Here is a 12,065-nt window from a genome sequence, read left to right as displayed (position 1 = left end):
CAGGGCAAACCGGATCCTCCACTTTCCAGCCCAGCCTAGGGCGGGGCGAGGTCTGGGGGGCGGGGAGTCTTGGAGACGCCAAAGCGGGAGGCGGGGAGAGGGCGGGTCCCAGGCCGCGATAAGGGGACAGAGGGACTGGGTGCAGAGGCCCGGGCCAGGGGCTGTGGGGGGCCAGAGACAGGTAGGGGAGACTCTGAGGGCAAGAGCGAGATGGGGACAGAAGGAGTTGGGGGCCAGTGGCGGAGAGGGAACAGAGACTCGGAGGATGCCAGACAGGGAGGGGACAATTTAACCCAAAAAGAGGGAGACAAAGACTTAGGGGACAGAGAATCAGAAGGTGGGGCAGCAAGGACCCAGGGATAGACAGAGAGGGAGAGAGACCCAGGGAGAGGGGAAGAGACCCAGGGAGAGGGGAAGAGACCCAGGGAGAGGGGAAGAGACCCAGGGAGAGGGAGAGAGACCCAGGGAGAGGGGAAGAGACCCAGGGAGAGGGGAAGAGACCCAGGGAGAGGGGAAGAGACCCAGGGAGAGGGGAAGAGACCCAGGGAGAGGGGAAGAGACCCAGGGAGAGGGGAAGAGACCCAGGGAGAGGGGAAGAGACCCAGGGAGAGGGGAAGAGACCCAGGGAGAGGGGAAGAGAGAGCCGGACAGAGACGGGGACAGAGACCCAGGGAGGGGTGTACAGAGACCCAGAGAGCGGGGGACAGAGACCCAGAGAGAGGGGACAGAGACCCAGGGAGAGGGGGAGAGAGACCCACAGAGAGAGATGGAGACAGAGACCCAGGGAAAGGGGACAGAGACCCAGGGAGAGGGGGAGAGAGACCCAGAGAGAGCGGGGGACAGAGACCCAGGGAGAGGGGGACAGAGACCCAGAGAAAGGGAGACAGAGACACAGAGAGGGACAGAGACCCAGGGAGAGGGGGACAGAGACCCAGGGAGAGGGGGACAGAGACCCAGGGAGAGGGGGACAGAGACCCAGGGAAAGGGAGACAGAGACACAGAGAGGGACAGAGACCCAGGGAGAGGGGGACAGAGACCCAGGGAGAGGGGGACAGCGACCCAGAGAGAGGCGGACAGATATCCAGAGAGAGAGAGGGGGACAGAGACCCAGGGAGAGGGGGACAGAGACCCAGAGAAAGAGGAGGACAGAGACCCAGGGAGAGGGGGACAGCGACCCAGAGAGAGGGACACAGAGACCCAGAGAGAGAAGGGGACAGAGACCCAGAGAGAGAGACAGAGACCCAGAGACAGAGGGGGACAGAGACCCAGGGAGAGGGGGACAGAGACCCAGAGAGAGGGGACAGAGACCCAGGGAGAGAGAGGGGGACAGCGACCCAGAGAGAGGGGGACAGATATCCAGAGGGGGGGGACAGAGACCCAGGGAGAGGGGGACAGATACCCAGAGGGAGAAGGGGATAGAGACCCAGAGAGAGGGGGACTGATACCCAGAGATAGAGGGGGATGGAGACCCAGGGAAAGGTGGACAGAGACTCCAAGAGAGAGGGGGACAGAGACCCAGAGAGAGGGGACAGAGACCCAGGGAGAGAGAGGGGGACAGCGACCCAGAGAGAGGGGGACAGATATCCAGAGGGGGGGGACAGAGACCCAGGGAGAGGGGGACAGATACCCAGAGGGAGAAGGGGATAGAGACCCAGAGAGAGGGGGACTGATACCCAGAGATAGAGGGGGATGGAGACCCAGGGAAAGGTGGACAGAGACTCCAAGAGAGAGGGGGACAGAGACCCAGAGAGAGGGGACAGAGACCCAGGGAGAGAGAGGGGGACAGCGACCCAGAGAGAGGGGGACAGATATCCAGAGGGGGGGGACAGAGACCCAGGGAGAGGGGGACAGAGACCCAGAGAGAGGGGACAGAGACCCAGGGAGAGAGAGGGGGACAGCGACCCAGAGAGAGGGGGACAGATATCCAGAGGGGGGGGACAGAGACCCAGGGAGAGGGGGACAGATACCCAGAGGGAGAAGGGGATAGAGACCCAGAGAGAGGGGGACTGATACCCAGAGATAGAGGGGGATGGAGACCCAGGGAAAGGTGGACAGAGACTCCAAGAGAGAGGGGGACAGAGACCCAGAGAGAGGGGACAGAGACCCAGGGAGAGAGAGGGGGACAGCGACCCAGAGAGAGGGGGACAGATATCCAGAGGGGGGGGACAGAGACCCAGGGAGAGGGGGACAGATACCCAGAGGGAGAAGGGGATAGAGACCCAGAGAGAGGGGGACTGATACCCAGAGATAGAGGGGGATGGAGACCCAGGGAAAGGTGGACAGAGACTCCAAGAGAGAGGGGGACAGAGACCCAGAGAGAGGGGGGAACTGAGACCCAGAAAGAGAGGGGAACAGAGATCCAGAGAAAGGGGCAGAGATCCAAGGAGAAGGGGACAGAGACCCAGAGAGAGATGGGGACATATACCCAGAGAGGGGGACAGAGACTCAGAGAGAGAGAGACAGAGACCTACAGAGAGAGGAATAGAGACCCAGAGAGAGAGGGAGGGAAACCCAGAGAGAGAGGAGGACAGAGACCCAGGGAGAGAGGGAGGGAAACCCAGAGAGAGAGGAGGACAGAGACCCAGGGAGAGGAGGACAGAGACTCCGAGAGAGTGGGGGACAGAGACCCAGAGAGGTGGATGCCAGAGATGGGGAGGAGACACCTTGACTGAGGCAAGGGGCAGAGGAGGATGAAAAACCAAAGAATTGGGCAAAGGGCAGGAACTCAGAAAGGAGGGGCCAGAGATTTAGGGGAGAGGGCACAGGGGAGAGAGAGGGACACAGACTTGGGTGGAGGACAGACACTCAGATGAGAGCGGGACGGAAGCCCAGAGGGAGAGGGAGAGGCAATGCCATGGAGGAGGGACAGGGACCCTGAGAGAGCAGATGACGGAATGGAAGAGAGAGGAGGACCTGTGAACAGGAAGGGAGATGGTAGTGGGGGCAGTCATGACCGGTGAGGAGCAGGAGATACTGAAACACAGAGACGGGCAAGGCCACTTGTCTCCTGCCAGCCCTCTGTGACGGGGACAGCTGTGGCCTCCGTAACCTGAGTCCCCCTACCCCTCCCAGCTGTATTTATAGCCCTGGCCTAGCCCAGTTCCTGCCCCCAAATCTGAGTTCCAGGGACAGGAGGTCATGGGCACGTGTGTTGGGGGCCATGTTCCTTTCCCCCCCTTCCAGGGCCTCAACACTGGCATCACTCTCTCACCAGCGCGTGTCATTCCGGCTGGAAGCACCCCACAGTCAAACCCCCAGTCCTTCCATGCGAGGGGCCTCTCCCCTCTGATAAGTCTCTTCTGCCTCCCCCAGGTGCCCCAGGCTCCCCCAAAAACCTGCTAAAAGTCTAGCCTTTTTCTTTGCAGCTGCCAAACATGAGCTTGTTGGTAGGTCAAAGTCAAGTCCCTTGGCCCCCATCTCCTGGCCAGGGAGAGACCCCTCACTGGTCGCCTCCCCAGCTGGGAGGAGGAGGAGCAGGAGGCGGCAGGCGGGGACTGACCCAGAATAACTCAGGGCTGAGAGTAAATTTAGCCGGAGAGAGGGGAGGGGAAAGACCCTATTGGCTGGGGAATGGGGAGGGAGGGCCCCAGAGGGGGGTCAGGGGGCTCCGGGGACAGCCTCAGAGGGGTGTCCAGAGCCAGGCAGCAAGGACCAGAGGAAGGTGGACAGAGACCGAAAGGACAAAGCAAAGGAGAGACACAGAGAAAAAAAGAGACTGACCCCAAAGGGACAAAGACCCCAACATTCGTCCACCTCGCCGCAGAGGCAGCTGGAGTCAGTGCTGCCTGTCCGTCCCCATGGGCCACCGTAGGCCATGGCTGCACACTGCTGTCCTCTGGGCTGGGGTGGCCAGCCTGCTCCTCCCCTCGGCCATGACCCAGCAGCTGAGAGGGGCCGGGCTGGGCTTCAGCAACTGGAACAACAACGCCGGAGTCACCGGGCTCTCCCAGGAGGCATCGGCAGAGCTTGGCCACCACCTCCACAGCCCGAGAAACCATCCAGATGGGAACAAGGATGTTTCCACAGAGAATGGACATCATTTCTGGAGCCACCCAGACCGTGACAAGGAGGATGAAGACGTCCCCAAGGAATATGAGCACCTACTCCCAGGCCACAGGTCCCAAGACCATGAGGTTGGAGACGAGGATGTCTCAGGTGAGGAGGTCTTTGCACAGCATGGTGGGCAGGCCCGTGGGCACAGAGGCCACGGGAGTGAAGACACGGAAGACTCAGCTGAGCACAGGCACCACCTCCCCAGCCACAGGAGCCACAGCCATCAAGACGAGGATGAGGACGAAGTTGTGTCCAGTGAGCATCGCCATCATATCCTCAGGCATGGACACCGAGGCCATGATGGGGAAGATGATGAAGGAGAAGAGGACGAGGAGGAGGAGGAGGAAGAGGAGGTCTCCACTGAGTATAGGCACCAGGCCTACAGGCACCGAGACCACAGGAGTGAAGAGGATGAGGATGTCTCAGATGGACACCACCATCATGGCCCCAGCCACAGGCACCAAGGCCACGAAGAAGATGACGATGATGATGATGATGATGATGATGATGTTGTCTCCACTGAGTATAGGCACCAGGCCCACAGGCACCGAGGCCACGGGAGTGAAGAGGATGAGGATGTTTCAGATGGACACCATCATAATGGCCCAAGCCACAGGTACCAAGGCCACGAAGAAGATGACGATGATGATGATGATGTCACCACTGAGTATGGACACCAGGCCCACAGGCACCGAGGCCACGGGAGTGAAGAGGATGGGGATGTCTCAGATGGACACCACCATCATGGCCCCAGCCACAGGCACCAAGGCCACGAAGAAGATGACGATGATGATGATGATGATGATGATGATGATGGTGATGATGATGATGATGATGGTGATGATGTCTCCAATGAGTATGGACACCAGGCTCACAGGCACCGAGGCCACGGGAGTGAAGAGGATGAAGATGTCTCAGATGAACACCACCATCACGGCCCCAGCCACAGACACCGAGGCCACAAAGAAGAAGATGATGATGATGATGATGATGTCTCCACTGAGTATGGACACCAGGCTCACAGGCACCAAGACCACAGAAAGGAAAAGGATGAGCCTGTCTCAGGTGAACACAACAATCATGTCCCTGACCACAGGCACCAAGGCCACAGAGACGAGGAAGAAGATGAGGATGTGTCCACTGAACATTGGCACCAGGGTCCCCAACGTGTCCACCATGGCCTTGTAGATGAGGAAGAGGAAGAAGAGGAGATCACAGTCCAGTTCAGCCACCGTGTTGCAAGCCACCAACCTCAAGGCCACAAGAGTGAGGAAGAGGACTTCCAAGATGAGTATAAAACAGACGTCCCTCACCATCACCACCACAGAGTCCCCAGGGAGGAAGATGAGGAGGTCTCCGCTGAGCTTGCCCACCAGGTCCCCAACCACAGGCAAAGCCACCAAGATGAAGAAACTGGCCATGGTCAAAGAGGGTCCATCAAAGAGATGAGTCATCACCCCCCAGGACACACAGTGGTCAAGGATAGAAGCCATTTGAGGGAGGATGATTCTGAGGAGGAAAAGGAGAAGGAAGAGGATCCCGGCTCCCATGAGGAAGATGATGAAAGTTCAGAGCAGGGAGCGAAAGGCACCCACCATGGCAGCCCGGACCAGGAAGATGAGGAGGATGAGGAGGAAGGTCATGGCCTCAGCCTGAATCAGGAAGAGGAAGAAAAGGAAAACAAGGAGGAGGAGGAGGAAGAAGAGGAGGAGAGGAGAGAAGAGAGGACTGAAGTTGGGGCCCCACTGAGTCGAGACCACAGCGAGGAGGAAGAGGAGGGGCTGGAGGAAGATGAGCCCCACTTCACCATCATCCCCAACCCACTGGACGGGAGAGAGGAGGCTGGAGGTGCCTCCAGTGAGGAGGAAAGCGGTGAGGACACAGGTAAGTGGCCTGGGCTGGTGTGGGTGTGGAGAAACCAAGTCAGCCTGGGTCACTGCTGCCCTTCTGTCCCCGCAGGTCCACAGGACGCTCAGGAGTACGGGAACTACCAGCCAGGGTCCCTGTGTGGCTACTGCTCCTTCTGCAATGTATGTCCCCAGCCCAGATCCACCCACCAAGGTGTCCCCAGAATCTGTCCCAGGGGCCCTGGGGTGGTGCTGTGGGAGGGCTCAGAGCAAGGTCAGGCCAGGGTCAGTTCTGAATGAAGAGATCCTTATGTAGGCATGTGAGGTGAGGACAGACTGAAGGCTGGGGTGTGGGGACAGAGACAGGGGTCTGTGGCAAAGAGAGTTGGGGAAAGGAGGGACGGCACAGGGGCTGATAGTCTAGGGGGAGAATAGGGAGAAAGGGGGTAGAGAGAGCACCTGAGCCCACCCTGAGTGGGGGACATGGGGTCGCCATGAGATAGAAAACCAGGGCAGGGCCGGGCATGGTGGCTCACCCCTGTAATCCCAGAACTTTGGGAGGCCAGGGCAGGTGGAACACGGGGTCAGGAGATCGAGACCATCCGGGCTAACACGGTGAAACCCCATCTCTACTAAAAAATACAAAAAATTAGCCGGACGTAGTTGCATGCACCTGTAATCCCAGCTACTCAGGAGGCTGAGGCAGGAGAATTGCTTGAACCCGGGAGACAGAGGTTGCAGTGAGCCGAGGTTGTGCCACTGCACTACAGCCTGGGCAACAGAGAGAGACTCCCTCTCAAAAAAAAAAAAAAAAAAGGAAAGGAAGGAAGGAAGGAAGAAAGGAAACAAACCAGGGGCAGGGGAGGGGAGAGAGGCTGATTTGCGGGGGCAGATACAGAGCTCAGTGTTAGAGATAAAGAGGGTAGAGTCTGGGGAAGCGTCCAGGGTGCAGGGGTGGACCAGGGGCAGGTGTCTCCCAAGTGGGGTTAGAGTTTCCGTCTAACCAGGCTCCCCTGGTCCCCAGCGATGCACTGAATGTGAGAACTGTCACTGTGATGAGGAGAACATGGGTGAGCACTGCGACCAGTGCCAGGTGAGACCTCACCTCACACTCAAGGCTCCACTGGGCCTTAGGATGCACCGGGACCCTCTGAGGACCCCCACCCCTAAATCCTGGCCTCTGACCCAACCCCTTACCCCGATGCAACCTTGACTCCACAAGCAATCCTGACTCCAGCCTTAACCTAGACCTAGCCTCTGGTCCGGGTCTGGTCCTGGCCCCATCCTAACTCCCCCCCCGGCCACGCCCCACGCTCACTCTCTCTCCCCGTCCCCACCCCCAGCACTGTCAGTTCTGCTATCTCTGCCCGCTGGTCTGCGAAACGGTCTGCACTCCAGGTGAGCATCGGCGGGGCCCTGGAAAAACCTGAGGAAGGTGTCAGGCCCAGCGTGGTGAATCCTGGTGGGGGCGGAGCCAAACCTGAGGGACCGGCCCGGGAGGCTGGTGGGGCGGGGTTAAGAGAGGAGGCGTGGCCAAGGCTGTGAGCACGTGGGCCGGGACCTGGCTCGAGGAACACCAGGTGGAGTTGCTGAAGTCAAGGGACAGAAATGAGTGGAGGGCTGAGGTGCAGGCCTAGAGCCTAATTGGCGAGGTCAACTCAAGTAGGAATCGAAGGGGCGGGGCTGCTGGAGAACGGAATCACCCAGAACGAAAAAGGGTCCAGTAGAAGGGATTCAGTTTGAAGAAGGAATTAGGGAATTAGGGAAAAGGAGGTGGCGGTAGCACTAATCTCGCACGCTATACTGAGTAACCACCTAATTTTGCTCGTGCAGTACCCCTCAAGCCTCTTTTCTCTGCTCTCCCACAGGAAGCTACGTGGACTATTTCTCCTCCTCCCTATATCAGTAAGTGTATTGGGGGAGGAGAGTGTGTGAAACCCCGTTTAGAGAAGTGGTTGTCTCGCTATGAGTTATCGGATGACTCTGGGACTCCATTTCCTCGTCCATGAAATGGGCAGATTAATGATCTCTAAGCGTCCTGGGGTGAGCTTTGAACACCAGCTGTTTAACTTCTGGCGTCCTCCTCTCCAGAGCCCTGGCGGACATGCTGGAAACGCCGGAACCCTGACCCAGCCGCTCGACTGCGACACAGGTGTACCTCCCCTTGCCTTCCAACCCCTTTCCATGAGCCATATTTATTTCTCTGAATAAACGTGCTCCCCGAAACCTCATTGTCAGACGTGGGGTCTGGGAATCTCAGGGCATCAGGGAATGCGCGTAGGCTCTAGGGACCTGGACCTAGACTTGAGGGATGAGGGGCCTGGACTCCTGGCTCCAGGAGGTTGGTTGAACACGCCCCCCTACCAAAAAAAAAAAGTCAACAAAGGAGCTTTTTGAAACAGTTCTCTTTACCCGTGATCACTGAGTGACGCCTGGGGCGGGGAGGCCGACCGAGAGTTGGGGGCGAGGGCTCCCCCACTGCCCCCCTGCCCCCACGCCACGTCGCCCAGCGGCATCGTGGAAAGAGGATTCTCCCATGCAAACCCCGGAGCCAGAGGGGAAGGGGGAGCGCCATTCTGCGCCCCCTACCCCCGGGGCACGGACACGGCCACAGCACGGGGGGCGGTGAGGCCCCGGGGACACGAGACACGGGGGAGGGAGAGGGGACCCCGCCCGCAGATGACCCGGGGGACCGGCGACCGGACGCGGCGGGGCGGAGCTGAGTGGCACAGGGGGCGAGGCTTGTAGCAGCGAGTCTCCCCTCCCCTCCTTTCGGACGAAGAAGGAAGACTTGGGCCCCGCAACTGGGCAGGAAAAAGGGGAGGGGCAGCCTCTCCCCGCATGCGGCCCGGAAGGGAAGCCCCGCCCCCTTCCCGCGGGTAAAGGACACCCGTCTCCCAACAGAAACTGATCAATAAATTACAAAGTAGAGAAAAGGAAGGCGGACGTTTGGGGCGGGATTTCTTCCTGCCCGCTTCTTCCCCCTCTCAGTCCAGTTCATGTGGTTTGGTCCAGGCCCCGGCCCTGTGCGAGGCGGGCGCGCGCACTCCCGCTGGTCTGTACAGATGGTCCAGTCCTAGGCGCGAGTTCCCCCGCCCGCTCTCCCCGGCGAGGCCACAGTCCAGGCAGGAGAGGGAACAGCCCAGCCTCGGGAAGATTCTTCCGTCCGAGTGAGGTCACCTGCATGACGCCGGGCAGCGCGTGGAGCAGTGAATATCCACCGTGCCGCCCCGCACCCCCAAGGTCGCCCAGTACGGTCCTCACCTGGAGGCCTGCACTAGCAGGAATAAGTCCGGACCGAAACGCCGTCTGCCCGGGAACTCCCAGAAGTCTGGCCTGGAGGGAGAGCGAGCAGCGGTTCAGCCTGGAGCACCCTCCTCCCTGTTCCTGTCCAGGATTCCTCCCTTTGGACTTCCCTTCCCGATGTCACAACGATCGCCGGGCTCCACATGGGTTTCCCTCCCTTCCGACTCAAACTCGCATTGGGCGAGTTCACTCCCGCATTGGGAAGGGGGAGTGGGATTTATCCATTTCATCCTGAGGGGGGAGTGCGGAACGTTGGAGCAGTCCATTCTTCAGGGGTGGGCGAGAAAGGACTAGGCCATTCCAGAACCTGGACTACTGAGGTGGTCCATGTCCAACCCAAGGGAAGCGAGGAGGGGATGTCGCATTTGGGAGCCCCCCACCTTCTGGCTGCAGCTTGCGGAGAGGGAGCCCCGGAGAGCCCAGGGCTCCCGCTGCAGCCGAACGAAAGTTGGGGGGCAACATCTCAGCTGAGTCGGGAGTTACGCCTCGGAGGTCCTTCTCCCGGAACATCTTCCGCCAGGATGGGGAGCGGCTGAAAGACTTGGCGCTGTCCTAGGTATAGGAGCCGGGCAGCCGGTGAGGGACTCGGGCCTCGCCTGACTCCGCCCCTTCCTTTGACTCCACCCCTCTCCGGGGATCACCTCGCCCTTAACCCCGCCCCTCTCCTGGCCCCGCCTCCAACCGTAACTCTTTAATAATTAAAGTCAGGCCCCGCCCTCTCAGCGCCGCCTCTCGAGGAGCCGCTGGGAGCAGAGCCCTCTGAGCTGCTGCCGCGCTCACCTCGTCCAGCCGCCTGTCTGTGCCTAAGGAGATAAGGTTGCTGAATTCCTTCTCCAGGAGCTGCCGGGCCTGGAAAGAGGAGGTGGAGGGGGCGGTTGGAGCGTGCAGTCTGCGAGGTGGGGACGCCCAGCATGCTCCGGGCCCAGCGGCAGCTCACCTGTGCATTCTGCGTGGGGATCTGCAGGAGCAAGGCCAGGTCGGAGTAGTCGAAGGTCTCGTCCAGGGCGAGCAGTGCCCCGTGTACCCCGCTCTCCGTGAGGTTCGTGGCAAATTCTTTCAGGCCCAGCCCGGACACCCAACCCATGACCCGCTCATTGGACCACACCATCACGTCTGGGGACGGAAAGGACCCTCAGCCATGCCCCTCCCGTGGCCTGGAGAGTTCAGTTTAGCCCATACCTACACCTCCATTTCCTCTCTTCGGGCCATGCCCCCCACGCTGGCCCCACCCCTCGGTTATGGTGCCAATCTTCTTCTCGGGCCTCTCCCCACCCCCTCTCCTCCCCATCCAGCTTTACACCCTCCACCTGGCTCCCAAAGGGGCCCTTACACTCGACTTACCTCGGATCTGGGTCTGACTTTCTTCCCGCCTCCGCTCCAGGTCCTTCCGGTCATAGTTGAGCCGTTTCAGGCACATAATCCCATAATGTAGACTCACCCTGAGCAGCAGGAGAAGTGGAGTCACGGATGAGCCTTCCAGTCCCCCTGGCTGCTGCTCCTACGGGTCCCTCCCCACTGGCTGTGCTCTTCTTGGAAAGGGTGGGGAGCTGATCTGTTCTATTGACTGTTGACCCCCTCAGGAGGTGAGGCATTTTCAACAATAGGCACTTCCTATTGGCCAGCCTGGAGGGGATACAGGGTTAACTAGTCAAGCCATCTCAGGATCTGAACTTTTCCTGTGGACCATCTCATTGGTGAAAGGGGCACAGAGTGAGGATTTCCTGAGAACTCAGGCTAAAAAGGCCAAGATAAGCCTAGGAATCTCCCATGGCCAATCCCATTGGCCAAAGACTCTGGGGTGGGGCTTCCCTTTGGACTGTACCCATTGGCCAGGCAGCCCCCACCTGTGAAAGCTGTCCACCATCTTGAGTTGGCCCCGGAGCTCCTTCTTGTTAAGGTGATCTAACATTCGGGCATCCACCAGCGACTCCATGAAGTAGCTGCGGTATTGGGGCAGCCCCAGGCTGGGCAGCCAGTCGTTCCCCACCCACTCGTGGTTCATGTCGCCATATGCCAGGATCTGGGGCCATGGGCAGGTGAGGGAGGAATCAGGCCCTCTGGCCCCTTCCCACTGTGCATGAGAGGGGTACAGTCCAACCTCCCAATCCAAGGTTTTTCCCACCCCATAGTAGCACAATGACCAATCTCTGCTCAGGATAATGGACCAATCCAGAGCTGTCTCCTAGTTCTTCATGACTACATATACTCTTGGCTACTCAAACAGTGGTCCTGAGACCTAGAGCATCACCATCACCTGTGGACTTCCTGGAATTGCAGAATCTCAGACCTTATGCCAGGCCTACTGAAGTCGGTATCTGCATTTTCACAAGACCCTCGGGTGATTTGAAATATACATTATATTTATTTTTTAATTTCTTTCTTTCTTCTTTTAATTTTATTTTATTTTATTTATCTTTCTCTTTCTGACAGAGTCTGCTATGTCACCCACACTGGAGTGCAGAGGCATGAGCTCGTGTCACTGCAACCTCCCCGTCCCAGGTTCAAGCAATTCTCTTGCCTCAAACTTCGAGTAGCTGGGATTACAGGTACACGCCACCACACCCGGCTGATTTTTGTATTTTTTAGTATAAACGGGGTTTCACCATGTTGGCCAGGCTAGTCTCGAACTCCTGACCTCAAGAGATCCGCCCACCTCAGCCTCCCAAAGTGCTGGGATTACAGGCATGAGCCACTGCGCCCAGCCATATTTGTTTATTTTTTAGAGACAGGGTCTTACTATGTTGCCCAGGTTGACCTTGGCTTCTTGGGCTCAAGCGATCCTCCTGCCTCAGTATTCCAAGTAGCTGGGACTACAGGTGCGTGCCACCCCACTACCCATTAAATTTGGGGAAGCACTGC

General features: G+C 58.9%; 2 protein-coding genes across 4 annotated transcripts in view; one reads left to right on the top strand and one right to left on the bottom strand.

The window, feature by feature from the left end:
* Positions 1–3,633: 3,633 nt before the first annotated feature.
* HRC (histidine rich calcium binding protein) lies at positions 3,634–8,126 on the top strand. 2 transcript variants are annotated; one of them, XM_005589859.4, is made up of 6 exons: positions 3,634–5,937; positions 6,013–6,083; positions 6,925–6,993; positions 7,244–7,298; positions 7,769–7,805; positions 7,992–8,126. In XM_005589859.4, exons 1-6 carry the CDS (start codon positions 3,798–3,800, stop codon positions 8,026–8,028), a joined length of 2,409 nt encoding a protein of 802 aa, XP_005589916.3. In that variant the 5' UTR covers positions 3,634–3,797; the 3' UTR covers positions 8,029–8,126. The 2 variants fall into 2 exon arrangements, with proteins under 2 accessions (XP_005589916.3, XP_045236170.2); XM_045380235.2 differs by lacking the exon at positions 6,925–6,993.
* Positions 8,127–8,290: 164 nt separating this feature from the next.
* Positions 8,291–12,065, bottom strand: part of PPFIA3 (PTPRF interacting protein alpha 3) — a 30,704-nt gene continuing 26,929 nt past the window's right edge. For both annotated transcript variants that reach the window (XM_005589858.3, XM_015441489.3), the window contains 7 exons: positions 11,051–11,226; positions 10,548–10,645; positions 10,144–10,319; positions 9,987–10,055; positions 9,587–9,758; positions 9,165–9,236; positions 8,291–9,080 (listed from right to left, as the gene is read on the bottom strand). In XM_005589858.3, the coding sequence (XP_005589915.1) occupies positions 9,178–9,236; positions 9,587–9,758; positions 9,987–10,055; positions 10,144–10,319; positions 10,548–10,645; positions 11,051–11,226 (750 nt within the window). In that variant the 3' untranslated portion in view covers positions 8,291–9,080; positions 9,165–9,177. The remainder of the gene's footprint in view (positions 9,081–9,164; positions 9,237–9,586; positions 9,759–9,986; positions 10,056–10,143; positions 10,320–10,547; positions 10,646–11,050; positions 11,227–12,065) is intronic.

The sequence above is a fragment of the Macaca fascicularis genome, chromosome 19 (assembly GCF_037993035.2).
Source record: "Macaca fascicularis isolate 582-1 chromosome 19, T2T-MFA8v1.1".
Lineage (NCBI taxonomy): Eukaryota > Metazoa > Chordata > Mammalia > Primates > Cercopithecidae > Macaca > Macaca fascicularis.
This window is presented reverse-complemented; position numbering and strand designations above follow the sequence as displayed.

Coding starts and splice junctions, on each gene's coding strand:
- HRC (XM_005589859.4), top strand. CDS start 3,798: ATGGGCCACCGTAGGCCATGGCTGCACACTGCTGTCCTCTGGGCTGGG. Junction 6,084..6,924: donor GCTACTGCTCCTTCTGCAAT/GTATGTCCCCAG, acceptor CCTGGTCCCCAG/CGATGCACTGAATGTGAGAA. Junction 6,994..7,243: donor AGCACTGCGACCAGTGCCAG/GTGAGACCTCAC, acceptor CCCCACCCCCAG/CACTGTCAGTTCTGCTATCT.